At 50.3% G+C, this 17,712-nt stretch overlaps 1 protein-coding gene across 2 annotated transcripts; it reads left to right on the top strand.

Moving 5' to 3' along the window:
* Positions 1-207: 207 nt before the first annotated feature.
* TBR1 (T-box brain transcription factor 1) lies at positions 208-8,465 on the top strand. 2 transcript variants are annotated; one of them, XM_052793548.1, is made up of 7 exons: positions 208-1,387; positions 1,796-1,950; positions 2,285-2,406; positions 2,754-2,912; positions 3,797-3,858; positions 6,077-6,194; positions 6,300-8,465. In XM_052793548.1, exons 1-7 carry the CDS (start codon positions 696-698, stop codon positions 6,918-6,920), a joined length of 1,929 nt encoding a protein of 642 aa, XP_052649508.1. In that variant the 5' UTR covers positions 208-695; the 3' UTR covers positions 6,921-8,465. The 2 variants fall into 2 exon arrangements, with proteins under 2 accessions (XP_052649508.1, XP_052649507.1); XM_052793547.1 differs by having other exon boundaries at positions 6,077-8,465.
* Positions 8,466-17,712: the final 9,247 nt, after the last annotated feature.

Raw genomic sequence — 17,712 nt, 5'->3', positions numbered from 1 at the left:
GGGGGGTGGGGGTCGCTCACAGGAGCTGGGGGAGAGGGGCTGCGCCCTCCGAAAGGGGAGGCAAATTGCGGAGGTGAGCCGAGGGCAGCGGCCACCCAGCCCGGCGCTCCCCGCGCAGCCGGTCCCCGGAGCCCCCAGCACCCCGTCTCCTCCCTGACACACAAAGGCGGGGGGACACGCGCGCAATATTTGGGGAATCGCAGGGTTTTGGATTTATTTTCCAGCCGTAGTAAAAAAAAAAAAAAAATGCTGGAAAGGTCACATAATAATGAGCTCTTACAGCAAACACACTCTTCCCTTCCCCCTTCCCCTTCCTTCTATCTCACAATAAAATCATCTCCTTCAATTTGCCATGATCGTCGCGACCAGGAGCCAGGTGATTATCCTAATTAATGTCTATCTAATTAAATTACTGTCAGCGGTTAACCAATGGCAGAAGCCGTTTCATCCTCTCCACAAGCAGCAAGATCAAAAGTGAGTCTTTCCTGATTGCTGCATAGTGTCAATTGGCCAATCTCTTCTCCCAGGGAAGGGAGGAAAAAAAAAAAAAAAAAAAAAGTAAATCAAACGTTTGGGAAGCATTTGGTGGATGAAGTGCTTTCTGTCTAGTGAGGGTCCCAGGATGTCTAGCTTCTGATACTAAGGAGCCCTTTCAGATCCAGGGACTGAAGGGTTATTACTGTGGTGCTAGAGCTATGCAGCTGGAGCATTGTCTTTCTCCCTCTATCATGCTCTCCAAGAAATTTCTCAATGTGAGCAGCAGTTACCCACATGCAGGCGGATCTGAGCTTGCCTTGCATGATCATCCCATTATCTCGACCACTGACAACCTGGAGAGAAGTTCACCTTTGAAAAAAATTACCAGGGGGATGACGAATCAGTCAGATACAGACAATTTTCCTGACTCCAAGGACACACCAGGGGACGTCCAGAGAAATAAACTCTCTCCCGTCTTGGACGGGGTCTCTGAGCTTCGTCACAGTTTCGATGGATCTGCTGCAGATCGCTATCTGCTCTCTCAGTCCAGCCAGCCCCAGTCTGCTGCCTCTGCTCCTAGTACCATGTTCCCTTACCCCAGCCAGCATGGACCTGCTCACCCAGCCTTCTCCATCGCCAGCCCCAGCCGCTACATGGCTCACCATCCTGTGATCACCAACGGAGCTTATAACAGCCTCCTGTCCAACTCTTCTCCGCAAGGCTACCCCACGGCGGGCTACCCTTACCCCCAGCAGTATGGCCATTCCTACCAAGGGGCACCTTTCTACCAGTTCTCCTCCACCCAGCCGGGGCTAGTTCCCGGCAAGGCTCAGGTCTACCTGTGCAACAGGCCACTCTGGCTGAAATTTCACCGGCACCAGACGGAGATGATCATCACGAAGCAGGGGAGGTAAGCCACGGTGCGGACCCTTGCCGGGTGTCGGGGCTGAGCCGCCGGGCTCCGCCGGGGGAGCCGCCCGGAGCCTCCGCCGCCCCGGGGGAGCCGCCCGCCCGCCGCCGGGGCCCCCGCGCCGGGCGCCGGGCGTGCCGGTGCCGGTCCCGCCGGTGCCGGTCCCCGCCGGGGCAGCCCTCCCTGCCTCCCCGCAGGTCCCCGCGCCCGCTGCCCTCACCCCTGCCCCGCGGAAAGCTCGACGTTTCGGGGAGGGAGTTTCTTTTGATTTTTATTTCCCGGTCGCTACCGGGAGCCGTGAGGATAAAGCACAACAGGCTGGTTCCTCCGCGTGTGCCTGTCGCTGCCGGTGGCTTGCTTTCCTTCTTTCCTTTCCTTTTTTTTTTTTTTCCCTTTCCTTTTTTATAGGCGCATGTTCCCTTTCCTAAGTTTTAATATTTCTGGTCTCGACCCCACGGCTCACTACAATATTTTTGTGGATGTAATTTTGGCGGATCCCAACCACTGGAGATTTCAGGGAGGCAAATGGGTTCCTTGCGGCAAGGCGGACACCAATGTACAAGGCAAGTTCCTCCAATTAACACTTTTCCCGACACATATGTAGGTGAGAATGATTAATTAAAGCCTTTGTGGACTGGCTCTGGCGAATTCTTAAACGAGAATGAATGGGCCAATGATTTTTAAAAAAAAAAAAAAAAAAAAAGGAGGGTGGAGGAGAAAGCAAAAGGTGTTCGGAAAACGCTGTTTTAATCCTTCGCGGTCAAAATGAAGGGAGTTTCGGCAGTAAAATACCGCTAACTTTAACGGGGTCCTTCGACCCCGTGTGCCGCTGCAGCGGCAGAACCCCGGTATACGCGAGAACTGTGATGTGGTTGTGTTTTTTGTTGTTTTGCTTAGGAAACCGGGTGTACATGCACCCCGACTCCCCCAACACGGGAGCCCACTGGATGCGCCAGGAAATCTCCTTTGGGAAACTAAAACTTACAAACAATAAAGGAGCATCAAATAACAACGGGCAGGTCAGTGGGGGAAACGCAGACGCTCTGCCAGGCTTCGTTTTTAACGCTTCACGCAAAATCCTGCCGTTTCCGAAAGGACGTGTATTTTTGCAGATCGCGTCGTTGGGTGAAAATAAGAGGGGGCAGAGGGGGAAATGCCCTCCCGTTTATTTTGCCACGGGCCTCGTCGACCCCGAACGCGTTGCCCTGGCCGACACCGCTGCCCGCTGTGGCTGGGGGAGCCCGCAGTCGTCCCGGGGAGGGTGGGGGGGTGTCCCGCCGCCCGCGGCTATCGCTCTCCCCGTCCTTCTCGCTCTAATTTCCTCCTCTTCCCGCGGCCCCCTCCCTCCTTTCCTTCTGCCTGACAGATGGTGGTTTTGCAGTCCCTCCACAAGTACCAGCCCCGCTTGCATGTGGTGGAGGTGAACGAAGACGGGACGGAGGACACCAACCAGCCGGGCAGAGTGCAGACCTTCACCTTCCCCGAGACCCAGTTCATAGCAGTCACCGCCTACCAGAACACCGATGTAAAGACCTCGCCGGTTTATTCCGCTTGCGGTCGCCCGAGCTCCCCGCGCGGCACCCCGCCGAGCCCGGCCCGGCTCTGCCCGGCCGCTGCGCTCCCTGCCCCGGCCCTCCGGCGCCGGCAGACGGAGCTGCCTACCTCCCCGCTTTGTGCCATTCCGCCCCGACCGAGGCTGGCGAGCCCCGAGGGTGGCCCCGGCCGCCCCCTCCGCTCCGCATTTGCCCCGGGAGCCCCGCGCCGGCCGCCCGCCGCGGCCCTGCACTCCCCCCCCCGCCGGGCCGGGCAGCAATCCTGCCGGCGGCGGTGCCGCTCCGGCCGGAGCTGGGCGTTTATCTTCCAGTCGGAAACAGCTCAGTTAACTGTTAGCTTAAGCTTTGAGTCTGCAAAGATCAATTAACAACCTCATTGATTGCGCCGGGGGTGACGGAGCAACTTCCTCAAATTAAAAGCTCGTTAATGCCTGGCTGCGTTTCGGAGTGGTCTGGCTTTGCTGCAGACTGGTGACCCCTTTTTCAAATGACATATGTTCAGTCCGCATTCTTGCTTTAATTATTTTGCTCGATGCGAATGTAAACTCCTAGCTACCGTTCTGCCGTACGTTTTACCTAGTTTCTGGATTTAAGTGTATTCACACCCATGCGGTAGGAATACTGACACGCCTCAAAACATGGGGTTAAATATTAAATTTTACCGTACTTTTTACAATAAAATAAACCTTAAAATTACACCGTGATACCCGTAAGCACGCCAAAGCTTTATTTTTCACGTTTTAAAGGCAACTGGACTGACTAGAGTAAAGCCTGATCCTTTAAAAAATGTGTTGGCTGCAGCAGGGTACGTTTTTCAGGCTTTCACAACGTGCGCTCTCATCTTCTCTTTCCCTAGATCACACAGCTGAAAATAGACCACAACCCTTTCGCAAAAGGCTTCCGAGACAATTATGACACGTAAGTAAAGCGGATTTTTATTACCCTTCTGCCGGCTGCGCACACATCGCAAAGGAGGGAAGCTTTAGGATGCGGGCTGGCTTCGTTTCGCAACGAAACGTGTAATGTCAGGCTTTTCCAGAGCCCTCCGGGAGGGAGGCACCCGCAAGCTCCCCCGGCGGGGCCGCGGGCGCGGAGGGGCTGTCCCTGCGGCTGGGCTCCGCGCAGCCCTGCACAGCCTGCGCCCACCTCCCCGCCCGGGGCCGCGCTGCCCGCATCTGAGCCCGCATCTCGCTTTGGCACTTGCGGCGGGGTTGTGTGGTTGGGTTTTTCTCCTGGCACGGATCTTTGCGCCCCTTTCCAAGTTCCCCTCTCACTTGCGCGCAAGGGCTCCGAAAGAAGCACCCCACCGTCCCGGGCTCAGTCCCCGAGCATCCCGGGCTCAGTCCCCGAGCATCCCGCCGTCTCTGCATGATCCCGGCGTCCGCAGAGCCGGTGTCCGGAGGAAAATTTCTTGGTCTCGTTTTGTTCTTCTCTGGGGTTGGAGGTTTTTTTTTATTCCCCCCCCCCTCTTCCTTCTGGGTGGAGCTAAAGCTTCCCAAGTTTTAATCGCGGTTTGCCCCCGCGCTACCTCTGCCCGTCGGCCCGGGGTCCGCCTGCTCCCAGGCTCAGCCGTGCGACCCACCCGGCCGTGTCCACCGAGGGAGCTGCGCCTGGCGCCGCCCCCAGTGCGGCTGGGGGGGGGGGGAGGCAGCACCAGCCCTCGACCCCCCCCGCCCCCCTCCGCCTTTCCCGGCCCTCGGGAGCCGAATGGGGACATCCCGGCCTGGCAGCCGCTGGCGGCTGCGGTTTTCCCCGGCCAGGGGTCCGGCCCGCCCGGCGCCCCCCTGCCCGGGCCGGGCCAGCGGGAGGTGGTGGGCACAGGGCGGCCCACACGCCCGGGGGGGCGGGCGGCTTGGGAGCTCACCCGCCCCGCTGCAAGGCCCGGCTCTGCGGGACGGGGCTCCGGCTTTGGGAGGGGAAACCTCCTCTTTCCTCCCTAAACTGCGGCGGGGAGCGGCCTCCCTCGGAGCGCCTAAGCCCGCGCGTACATTCAGCGCCTGCTTAAGCCTCCTTCAGCTCCGCCAGCCGTCCAGCATCCCCCGGCAGCGGGACTTCAGTCCCGGGGTGGAAACGACGCCGAGGCCTGAACTAGTGCGAGAGGGGCCCGGGGCCGAGCACCGGCTCTCCTCGGCGAGATGCTCGTGGTGCGGCCGCTCTCCCCCACGGGCGGGGGTCGCGGGGGCTGTGGCGGGGGAGCCGGGCCGCCGGCGGGAGGGGAACGACGGTCCCTGGTGCCACGGAGAGCGGCGGCCGTGCCCGCCCACTCTTCTGCGAGCTCTGAAGATGCGCGGCCTTTAGAAAGGCTGCGTGGCCTTCGCCCCAACCGCAAGTGCTTTTCTCTTTTTAATGGGAAAAAAACTTTATAGGGCGTCACTTGAAAGGAGACGGGGGGAGGGGGAAGCTTCAATGTTGTCTAGCACGTCGGATTTGTTTAAGGGCCAAGTTTATTTTGGATAAGAAATTCCAGGAGGCGTGGAGGGTTAATTAAAGCACAGTTTTAGCCTGAATTAAATACAGATAGTAGTTATTCATCCATTAAAGTTTTTATAATCGCAAATTGCAGCCCAGCATGGGAGAATTATATATAGGCCACGCAGGGAACACTGGATGTGTCTGGTTTTACGTTTCCTACAGTAGGTGTTTAAAGATTAGCTTAATTTAAACTCGGTAAAATGTTGATGGTTCGTCTGCGACTCCCAATAATAAGTGTTAAACAGCCGATATAATTCCGTAGTCTGCCATTCACGCTGTTTGCGGCAAATGACCGGGTTGCCTGTTGCGCATATGGCGGGACGGGTCAATGTGTCACCGCGCGGGATGTGACGCCGCTGGGGTGCCGGGCTCGGGACGGAGCAAGAGATCTCAGCCCCGGCAATGAACGGCCAACCGGTCCCGAAAGATCTGCTCTCCGCGCCTCCCTCCACCCACCTCCTCCCGGCCCCCCGTTAAGGCCCTCGGCGCTCCTGGCGCCGGAGGCCGAGCCCGCAGAGGAGCTGCTAGGCCCCGGGCAGGGCTGGGGCGGCCGCCGTCCCGTCCCGTCCGTCCGTCCCCCGAGGGCTGCGGCCGGCCGGGTGCCGCGCCCAGGAGGGCGCCGGGCGGCGGCGGACACCCAGCTCTGTCCCCTTCTCTTGGGCAGGATCTACACGGGCTGCGACATGGACCGGCTGACGCCTTCCCCCAACGACTCGCCCCGCTCGCAGATCGTGCCCGGGGCCCGCTACGCCATGGCCGGCTCCTTCCTCCAGGACCAGTTCGTGAGTAACTACGCCAAGTCCCGCTTCCACCCCGGGGCAGGAGCCGGCCCGGGGCCCGGCGCCGACCGCAGCGTGCCCCACACCAACGGGCTGCTCTCCCCACAGCAAGCCGAGGACCCGGGGGCCCCCTCGCCGCAGCGCTGGTTCGTCGCCCCCGCCAACAACCGCCTCGACTTCGCCGCCTCCGCCTACGACACGGCCACCGACTTCGCCGGCAACGCCGCCACGCTGCTTTCCTACGCGGCCGCCGGCGTCAAGGCGCTGCCGCTGCAGGCGGCCGGCTGCGCCGGGCGGCCGCTGGGCTACTACGCCGACCCCTCGGGCTGGGGGGCCCGCAGCCCCCCGCAGTACTGCAGCAAGTCGGGCTCCGTGCTCTCCTGCTGGCCCAACAGCGCGGCGGCGGCGCGCATGGCCGCCGGCAACCCCTACCTGGGGGAGGAGGCGGAGAGCCTGGCCCCCGAGCGGTCCCCCTTGCCGGGCGCCGAGGACTCCAAGCCCAAAGATTTGTCCGATTCCAGCTGGATCGAGACGCCATCGTCCATTAAGTCCATCGACTCCACCGATTCTGGGATTTACGAGCAGGCCAAAAGGAGGCGGATCTCTCCCTCGGACACCCCGGTGTCCGAGAGCTCCTCGCCCCTCAAGAGCGAGGTGCTCACCCAGCGGGACTGCGAAAAGACCTGCGCCAAGGACATCGGCTACTACGGCTTCTACTCGCACAGCTAGGCGCGGCCCGCCCGGCCCCGCCGTCCTTTTGCACAATAACTCCTCCGCGTTAGCGCACTGACCCCCGCCCCTAGCTGCCCCATCCGTAACCCCGGCCCGGCCCGGCCCGGCCCAGTCCGGCAGGGAGGCAGAGCCGCGGCTGCCGCCGCTCCCCGCCCGGCCCGGCCCGGCCCGGCCCGGCCCGGCGGCGCCCCGGGGGCGCGGGGGCCACCGCCGCTCCGAAACCCACTGATAAGTAGGATGCTTAGACTCTCTCAAACCGTACAGCGCTTCCTTCCTTTTACCACGGATGGATACTAGGGGATAACAGTAATGGTGGGGAAAAAGAGCCTGTGAAATGCCTGTACATAGTATTTAATTTATCGTAACCGATTACTTTTCTTTGGTTCTGTTTCTTCCTTAATCGTTCTGATTTTTTTATTTTGTTTTCATTGTTAAGTCACAAAACTTAGATCCTGTTTAAATTTCTTTACCACCCCCACCCTCCCCCTTTTGCTCCCTCTTCTTCCTGCCCCTCCCCAGGTAAACACTCTTTCTAAATGCCTCTGGAAATGTAGAGTGGTCCCTAGCTGTAGCAGCGAGTAATGGGTTTCTCACTTTCTCTGCAACTCCTCGCATGAAATAATTACGCTGTGCCCTGGGCTAACACAGCTAAGGAATAGCTCAGCTTTCCCTTCAAAAGAACAGAAATATGTCTCGTAGGAAAGTCGATTAAAGTAGCATGACGCCTTCCAAAAGCAAAATTAACTGCCTCTGTATTTTTCTTTAAAAGGAATAGCTCGACAGCAGCAATATTATTATTTTTGTGGTATTCCTCCCCCCCGCCCCCCCGCCCCCAAGTGCCAAATCCATTACTGGTCCCTGCAGGTGCCAAATATGCTGACAAACTCCTTTCAAATTTCTTTGCAGTTTCCCCCTCTTTCTTTATATTGCTGTAAATCTTTGTAATGAATAATCTAAAAAAAAAAAAAAAAGATATAGACGACTGAATTGTTGGTAACCATAGTGTAGTCCAGTGAAGATGAATTGTGAGTTGTATATTTTACTGCATTTAGTTTTGGAATTGACTTTTTCATAAAGTAGCTAACCGAGATCTGACTTCCTGGGGAATCCAATGCACATCGAAAGTAAGAGCGATCTTTCCTGTAAACCTCTTATTATATTAATGAAGGAGAACTCGTATCCCTCCAGGTCTACCCCCCCGGCGAAGCAGAATAGTAAGTCTTCGAATTTTGAGTAGCAAATCTATACGATTAATGCATTTTTATATGAAAAAAAAATTACAAACTGAAATATGCATCAGGCTAAATATTCAGTCTAGATTACACTCGACGGGGAAATTTCCTAATAGAAATTCAGGGTCATAAACGTGTGTATATTTTTGACTCTTCTGTAAATCGAATGTTGTGATTTTTATATTTGTTCTGTTACGTCTGTGGAACTGAATAATTTATACCAGTACATGCTCCATTGAGAAATGTTTCGGTTTTTGCCCGTTTGTATCGTCTGTGTATAACAAGTAAAATAAACCTGGCAAAACGTTAACGTCGTGTCGGAGAGCACTTCGCCGTTTTGCAAGTACGAAGCGAGGCGAGGCCGAGGGGAACTGGCTGGCGGCTGCTCGCCCCTCTCCGGCCCCGCTGCCGGGCAGGGGTCCTGCCGCTTCCCCTCCCTCCCTCCCGGCCGGAGCCGGCCCCCTCGCCCAGCGGTTGCCTTTTTTTTGGGGGTGGGGGGAGTCCGCACAGCGCGTGGCCAAGCGTGGAGCTTTGCAGTCGGAGAAAGAGGGAGATGACACCCCGTCGGGTTTGAGAGGCTTATAATTATCCCCGTCTTTGACGTTTGAAAACCCTGACAGCGTTTTGCAGGCGGGAGAGGTGCCTGGCGGGGGGGGGACGGGACACGGGGACACCTTTGCTGGCGGAGCAGAGGCGAGGGGCGCAGCGCTGCCTGCCCGCAGCCTGCCCTGCCGGGGCGGGCGACGGCGGAGCCCCCGCGGTGCTGGGGAAGGGGCCCGGCCGGGCCTCCCGGGGCGGCTGCCCTTTCGGAGGAGCCTCCGTCCCCGCTGCGCGGGAGCCCCCACTCCCGCGCCACCGCCTCCGCCCACCTTCTGGGGGGGGGATATGCTGCTCCCCCCCCCCCTTTAAAAATCACCTCTCTGGGGGCTTTAGGAAAGGCGCCATCCCGGGGCACCTGCGTGGGTCGGGGTGCACAGGTGCTTGGGCTAAAAGGCCAGTTTTAGTCTTGATTCCTCGGCGGGGTAAGCGCGGGTGCGGAGCCGCCACGCCGATTTTGTCCTGTCGCGGTATTGACGGGGCGGGGGTGGCCTGAGCAGCCCAATTGCACCCCCCCCCAACCCCCCCCCGGCAAGGTGCGGGGTTGTACCTGAGCTGGGCCCCTGCGACCCCAACGCCTCCGCCGGCTGCAGCGGCCCGCGCTGGGCCACGCGCCTGGTGCGCGGGGGGTGTGGGTGTGGGTGTGTGGTGTGTGACACGCGCGGAGGAGCGCAAGGGCCGCGCGGACGCGGAGGGCAGCGGGAAGCGGCGCCTGCCCCGCGGCGGCCGTCGGGTCACGGTGCCGCCCCCGGGGCGGTGGTGGGGGCTGCGCGGCCGCGGGACCCCCCGCCAGGAGAAGGGCCGTGGGGGCCAGTGCCCACCCCACCCCCCCCGGCCCGCCGCGAGGGGCGGGCGGCCCGGGCCGTCAGGCGGCAGAGGACCCCTCGGGGAAGCGCGGGCAGTCGGGGCGGCGGGGGGTGCGCGCCCTTCCCCGGCCGCCTCGCACCGAGCGGCGGAGGCGGCGGCGCCGCCCGCGTCCCCCCCCGCGCGTCGCCCGCACCCCTCCGCCGCCCGCGGGTCCCCGGCTGCCCCCTCGGCGGCGGGGTGAGGGGGCTGTCCCGGCGCCCTCCGTAGCCGGGGGAGCGAGGCTCTGAGAAGCGAAACGTTGGCGGACCTCGTTCCCCGCTCTCGGGCAGCAAAAGCCGCCCCTCCTGGCGCTGCCTGTCCCGCCGCGTTGCCCCCCGAGAGGGCAAAGGGAGCGGGCCGAGGCGCGGCGGCGTTCCCAGGCGGGGAGCCCCGCGGGGAGCCCGCTGCCGCCCGCCTCCCGGCTGCGGCGGTGGGGCGCGGGGGGCTCCCGCCGGAACGCCAGCCGGGCGGTCACCTCGGGCAGAGCGCTTGTCCGAAATGAGCGTGCGGGGTTTTATTTCCAGCGGGTCTGGAATAAACACGTAACGCGTGACAGGTCTGAACAAAATCCTTCCCTGTGCGTGAGTGGTTAATGTTATTCCATAACTATTTCGACAGGATAATTCCGTAACTATTTCTGCGAGAGGTTGGAAGAGATGAGGGCTGCAGAAGTAAAAAAGGCTATTTCCTGTCGGTAGGTCACTTTATTACTCTTACAGTTTTTTACATTACTATTATTATTAGAGGCGCACCTGTGTATCTGCTAAACGTATATTTAGCGACACGCTAAAATGTTTGCGTCCACCTAGGATCGAACATGCAGGTTTTGACCCGGTGTATGTAACTGATAATATACTTGCAGCGCGCTCGGTTTAGTCGAAGCAAAACCCCGTGGATGAATTTGTTAGACCAGCAACTAATTGCATGAATTTTACATGAAGTATAATTTGTATTGTCATTCTAGGCGTGTTGAACGGGGTTTTAATTCAATTATTGTGTAAAATAATCTGTTCGGTTGCCCTTTCTTTGCTTTATTTGATACAACCCAAAATCAAGCTCCGATCCGTAGAAAGTAATTCAAAGTTCTTATTGGTAATACTTTCTATGATGTTTCACATTAATACTATATCAAATGTAATACAGTGATTTACGCTCTGCAGATTTTGCACAAGTACGCTATGCATATTTGATGACACATTGCATATTTTAACAAGGTTTTTAATGACTGATTGAAATGTTTGCTAAGATATTTTTTAAGAGCTGGAGGAGAAATGGTTGTGGAAAATGTGTGTAATAGAATAGTGATAAGGATGGGAGGGTTTTGATTGACAGTATGAGGAAGCAGATGGATGACTAGGTAGGTCAGAGGTAAAGATGCCTTTGACAGCTTTTTAAGTTCCTTTGGCCATTTTGGTCCAATGAATCATGCAAAACATGTGTACATTACCAAACTGATGTCTCTGCATCGTTTACTGTTGGAATCCTCATCTTTTCAAACCCACCCTAACCTTCTTTCATCACCACTTGACGTGCTATGTCTAAACTAGATTGCAAGATCCTAAGAAGGCAAGAATCTGTCTTGTATTACTTGTCAGAAAAAAAAAAAAAGAAAAAAAATTAGAAAAAAAAAATCATGTAAACCTATGGAGCTAGAAGAACAACCGCGACAGATTGGCAGAATAGGCGTAAGGTGGGACACGTTCTTCTTAATTTTCGCTGTCTGGTCATCACTCCCCTCCCTTAGGTAGTGCTCAAGGGAGATGTGGTGAACAATGATTTTTTTTTTTTTTCCCCCCAACTGGCATAAATCTGAATTTTCATAAGTCTGATAAGAGACCTAATTGCATAATTTTCCTTATAACATTATGCAGTGAGTGCTGTTGCTACAGTTAAAATGGTTTTCTTCACAGTCTGTGTTTTCAGGTGCTTTGTATGTCCCTTGCAAATTACTGGAAATGCTCTGATTTATCCCTGTAAAAGGTTACTGTTTTTGGAAATCTTATTTAAATTACATAGGACAATTTTAAAATTGCTGTGATACAAAAAAAGAATGTGTGTGTGTATTGGGAAAAGCAGAAAAAAGGATTTTGCATGAAAGTATGCTTTCCAGGTACTGTTTCTGTGCAGAATGGACACAAGTTTTCATTTTAAGTATTAAAACTTGTCATGAATGTGGTCTCTAGTGGAGAATGTGTCACTTGCTAAGATATGGGGGCAAAGTCAAAGAAAAAAAATTGAAATAGTGGAGTGATAAGTAGATGGAAGGCAGCAGACTGTTTGCATTCAGTACCCCATTCTTTCCAGCTAAAGAGATGTAATATATTTGTGGTAGGTCTAGAGAGCCGCACAGCTTAGTGATAACATTTCATGCATTTATCAGAATGCATATTAATCTGGGAATGCACAAACAAAAGCACTGCTTATTTCAGAGTGTGATCCCTTGAAAGCTGTCCATTTGTTCAAATATGTGTACCTGAAAAAAAAGTATTGGTTCAAATATATATGTATATATAACTCTTGAATTTTTGAGCATACGTAATATTTTCCTTCTTACAGATGTAGAATAATCATTAATTTGTAAAGATCCAAGGCTGCCGTTGCTGATTAGATGTAACTTTTGGCCTTATAAAATACATTACACAACAAAATCTGTGATGTTTTATTCATGCTATCACTGCAATTTCTCATAGTTGCAGTATTTCTAACACTAAGGGACTGATATGAGTACGAATGATCTTGTTGGTCTTAAGTTGACTTTTTAGGTCAATTTTAATTTTTTTTTTTTAACTGAAGTCAGAATGGATGAAAACTGCATTACTTCTATGTAAAACTATCTATACTATACTATATTTGATATTAGCAAGCACTTATTTCTTAAGCTTTAAATAAGAAACAGCTGGTAATGACTTTGAATCTGTTTTAAGAGACATTTTAGGTAAAATGTTGATAGCTTGTAAATGTGTATTCCTGCCTTAGTCTCTGATCGTGCGTGCAAGTTCATATGTGTGAATAACGTAAAGTAAGAGGTCAGTCCTACAAAGACTATTCACTTGTCTAAAAATTCACAGACATAAATGTTTTCAGGATCAAGGCCTTTTTCAATAATTGTGATAGTCGTGTACCTTGAAGTGACTGATTTAGAATACACTTAATAATTTGATTTTTTAATATAGTAGAAACACTGCATTGATGAGTTACCAAAGCGCTTCATACAAGCTCCCACTTAAATCATTTGTAATATATTTTTTTGGCTTGTTTGGGTAATTTCTTTTTTTTTTTCTTTCCCCTTTTTTTTTTTCCCTAAGTGATGACACTGACACAGAATTTAAACTTTCTAAAAGTCACATCTTAATTTCTATGGGCCGTGCTAATGGAATTCATTTTTGTAAGTAGGCTTCTTCCTTGAATTATATTTAGTTACACATTGACTGCTTTTGTTTATCCACAAGCGGATAATACTGGTCTGGGACTTAAGGGTAAGAGAGCAACACCAATATTTTGAGTTGAGAGAAATTTTAGGTTGCTGAAAGGTGTCCTAGTTTAGACGGAGACACCCACCCACCGAGAATAAAACTGAAATCATAAATGTAAGCTAACAAATGCTTTTGGTGATTGATCAACAGCCTGGTTAAAGCTTATTTAGCTTTGTGGAAATGTTTGCTGAAGGGGAGGTGTTATTTATCGGGAGTCGACTACAACTAGACTGTCGCATCTCTGTCTTCCATAGACCTTCTGCTGGAGATGCTGAGGAAATATGGTGGTTGCTCTCTGGCCCTGGGGAGAGTTGGTGCTCACCCCGTATCGTCTGGGGATCCCACCCGAGGGCCTGGCAGCAGCACCTCCCGTCATGCCTGTTGTTCTGTGATCGGTGCCTACATTTTACTAAATTAGATCTGTAGTGCAATAACGTAGAGCAATAACTGCTGCCCATGCTACATCCCCTTTCAGCAAACCCTTAAAGCATCTCTCCTCTCCCTGTGTTGCCACCGCCTTACCACTATACTTCTAAAGCATGATGGTTTTGTACATAGGTATTACTTTAAGCTTGGTGTAAGCTCTCTTCTGGTAGCTCAGCTTACTCTTGCATTAGGAGAAGGGAGTATGTCACTTGAATTAGATGCAAGGTACTGAAAAAAGAGGTAAAAGGTTTTGCTTTCTCTTGACAGTTCCTGAATTTCCTATGGAAACCACTGTGTGTAAGTGATGAGAGGTAGGGGCATTTTTCAGAAGTCTCTGAGTGGTTTAGTAGCCCATGTTTAGAATGATGAAAATCTCACTGAAAAATCTCCAGTTCTTGCTGTTCTAAATGATTTCCACACTTTTTATAATTTTATTCTTGGGTTCATTATCGAGCTGTTATTTCAGATATTCATTGAGGACTGGTATTTGTCGTGGAGTTGGGGTCAGAACACTGTGGATTAAATCCTCAGCTGGTGTACAGTTATGTTGTTTCATTGGCTTCAGTGGTTCAATACTGATTTGTATCATTGGATTGTTTCCTCTTGTGGTTTAGATATTATCCAAAGCAGGTGCTGTTTGATGGAATGAATAGGGCCAAGTATTAATCTGATATACATATTTGTTTCTCCTGTGTTAATTATAAAAGCATCAACCAATATCTTACTGTACTTACATTTTTATTTCCCTGTGTTTAGATTATAAGAATAATTGAAGCTTCATTTCTGCTTATTGTCAAGGTTGATTTTGATGCTTTAATTGTCTTCATAATTGAATCAAAACCAGTTTGCTTGGTGTGGGTTAAACAAGAATTTGTCCCTTTCAAGGGGCAATATTTAGGCCAACTCTATTCTTTTAATATAAGAGAAATGTTCAGAAGTTGAATGGAAGGAAATTAATGAGATATTTCCAGTCCTTCTTATATGTGTCTGGGATTTTGTAATGCCCAAATCTTTTTCATGTTACTTGCAGTCTTATCTAGTGTAGCTCTTTTTTTTTTCCTTTGTGTAAATACTATAAACCCCCTCAGATGTTAACACTCAGTATTGTATTTTTAAACATTTCAGTTTCAGTTGTGTTTCCATATATTGTTCACTTATAACTTCTCTCCGATCATTGATATAAATGAAAATTATTTTAAAACTGATCTTTAATTGCAAACTGATTCATTTGTATAAGTAGATGTAAACTAAAGTAACGTGAAGTGCATTGACAGAAATGAAAAATGGGCCTTTAAAAATTAACATAAAAATTTACTGTAACAACATGTGGATGTACGATTGCTTCAAGAATATATTTCCCTGTATGCCATTTAGACAGATGTAACCTAAAAGGCCAAACCCCATGGTAGTTCATTAACAGTATATGCTTATTTTCCAAATACATTATAACTGGAGAAACAGCACAAATAATCATTCTGTGACAGTGTAAAGTTTAGCATATACGTGCATGTAAGCCTTTGCAGGATCAGGGCCTAAGTCTGTTTTGCTTTAGCAGTGTTATCTGTTGTGGGGTTTGGGGTGTTTTTTTTCCCTTGGTAATTAAAATGCAGTTCTGTCACTGTGGTCACATTTCCCAGCTATAGAGGGACAAGGGTAATGCTTGTGCTAAATACACACTGTGCTGAGCGGTAATTATATTTAATTTTGACTTTATTTTGATATCTACAGCTGCCTCAGGATAAGGATCGAGGAGATTTTAAGTGTAGTTCTGTGTACCCAACCGTTTTCATGGGGGTTGGTTTGCTGTCAGTTCAGCTCTCTGAAGTCACTTGGATGGTGATGGTGCTATTGCATGGGAAAGGCTGCCAGGCTGGTGGGTGCAAAGGCAGGACAGCAGGAAGCTGGTGATACCTGTCACAGGTAGGTATGAGATGAGCTTATCTATAACCTGAAACCTGCCCTCAGAGAGTTGTTTAGGATAATGCATGCATCGCTGTACTCCTGGGTGATGAAACAGCAGACCTCCAAGCTGATGCAAATACACCAGTAGTCCTCAAGTAGCCTCTGGTCTCTTCCGCTGGTAGACCTCCAAAGCTTCCCATGAGCTCCAGCCTCTGCCTTGCTCTCTTCTATCCTTTTCCTTACTGGGGTGGGGGGGGGGCACTTCACTGGCTGCTCCGTGGCTTGTTCTGTTTAGAGCTTGAGCGTGTAGATGAGTGCTCTATCCTTCAACTCCTTCTGTGGCGGATACTTAAAACAAGGAAAGCCTTGCTCAGGATTAATGAAGAGGATGAGATTCATGCTCTCTTTTGTACCCAAACTTTTAAATTTACATTTACATATAGTTTCTTGTGATTCTAAAGGGTTTAACTCATATAAAACATTTAACGTGACGCATTTTGTAAGAATCTACAATGTAAATATTTTTTGCATTTGTAATTGCATAACCAGGGTGTCTGTTTCTGTGTTTTTTTCTTAAGTAGCATGTAACAGGTGAACTCCTAGTTTTATGGGTGTTGCATTATAATTTATGGGGCCTCTGCTGATCTAAGCTTGATTCTTCATAGCTTTTTTTAATCTTTTTTTTTTTTTTAATTTTTTTTTTTACAATTTTAACACCATTTTCCAAAAGACTACTAGCCAGCGGATATCGTAAAATAACCTGCTTAAAATTTATTCTTTTATAAAAATATTTAAACTTGTAACAAATTCTAGTCTATTCTGTAATTGCAAGAGTAAGTATGTCATGTCTAGCCAATATAGATTTAATCTATAGGGTTAAATGTTGTCTCAAATAATGTTATTTCTGAATAATAGGAGAAGATTCTAGAACCAATACGCATTTTTTCTGGGTTACACAAACACAGTTTTGCCTGAGAAATCCTGAGTTTTATGCATTTTTGTTTGTTTGTTTGTTTTGTTTTTTGCAGAAAACTAGCTAATATAATGCAGCTTTCGTCCATCTTCTGTATTTTTCCACATCTTGGTGTCCTTCTATTTTTTATCAGATATCTAGGAGCAACTCGGCTAGTGCTTTTATTCTATGCCATCACATTTTTCCTCCATTTTTTTGTGTAAGATTAGATTATTATTATATTTGCAATACCCCTTGCAAAGTTTCATCTTGTATTACAGTATCTGCAATGACAAACCACAGCTCGTCTGAGACTGGGAAAATTTTTCTTGTGCGTCTCCACCATCAGACTATGGTGTATGTCAGTTTTACAGAAAGCTTGGATAGGGTATCAGCTGTCATTGAATCTTGTCTAGATTTATATTCTAGCTGTAAACCACACAACTGTGTGAAGACTAGCCTCTGCAATCTAGGAGATGCGTCTAAATTCTTCCTCATGGCTGTTACTAGTGGCTTTGTTTCTGACAGTTTCTAATTTTCTGTACATAAAATCAATTATTTTGCATGTATATGCTAAAGCTAGAGGCTGTTTTTTGACTGTGCATGCTACAATTAGTTATGTAAATAGCAGCATATGCTACAAGTTTCCAGTCCTCACCCTGCTTTTACAGAAGTGTTGGCTCAGGCTCTGCTTCAAAGTTTAGTTGGCAGAGGTGTTTGGTGCTCTGTGGCTCAGGCTCTGAAGACAATGCTTTCTTCATCAGTTCCCTCTCGTGTTTAGTGTTTTAGTCTATAGTACATGTTTGTACACCAAAGGCAAGACATGACTTGAATGCACTAGGGATTTTGTTAGTCAGACTTTTAAGCTTCCTCACGTTTTCTTGATTTGTGTATAGAGGTATACTGGTAATTGTAGGTGTGCTGTTGGACACCTCCTGTCTGCATACATCAGTCAATCTTCTCCCTGCCCCACTTAGGTTATTTTTTTAAGTTTGAACTTGTCTTTCTGCCTAATGATTTCTAAACCAGCCCTTTCCAGAGATGTCGGGGATATATAGTTAAGTTATGTTATTATTTATTCCCGTATGAAAAACTTACTACTGCAATTTCTTCAATATCATCAAATATTTCTGTGTCTTTTTGCAAAATACTTCAGCTGCAGAGCGCAATCCAAAAGGTAAGTTGGTAAAGCAGCAAATTCCAAGTGGTGTTTTAAAAGTGCTCACATGCAAATTGGTTTGTTTTTCATCTTTTCCTAGAAGATCCTGCTGGAGCCCTGATCAAGCACCCAGTGTGGAGCAGCTTTTGGCACTTTGTTTTTCAGCAGGACTTCTGAATCTTAAATCACAAGCTTCCATAGT

The sequence above is a fragment of the Harpia harpyja genome, chromosome 7, assembly GCF_026419915.1.
Source record: "Harpia harpyja isolate bHarHar1 chromosome 7, bHarHar1 primary haplotype, whole genome shotgun sequence".
NCBI classification, from domain to species: domain Eukaryota; kingdom Metazoa; phylum Chordata; class Aves; order Accipitriformes; family Accipitridae; genus Harpia; species Harpia harpyja.
The sequence above is the reverse complement of the archived record's forward strand: the minus strand, read 5'-3'. Positions and strand labels throughout refer to the sequence as shown.

What these genes read in the sequence shown, in the direction of transcription:
- TBR1 (XM_052793547.1), top strand. Translation starts at nt 696, where the DNA reads ATGCAGCTGGAGCATTGTCTTTCTCCCTCTATCATGCTCTCCAAGAAA. An exon ending in ATCATCACGAAGCAGGGGAG is followed by an intron (nt 1,388 to 1,795) that starts GTAAGCCACGGT and finishes CCTTTTTTATAG; the next exon opens with GCGCATGTTCCCTTTCCTAA. An exon ending in TTCCGAGACAATTATGACAC is followed by an intron (nt 3,859 to 6,076) that starts GTAAGTAAAGCG and finishes TCTCTTGGGCAG; the next exon opens with GATCTACACGGGCTGCGACA.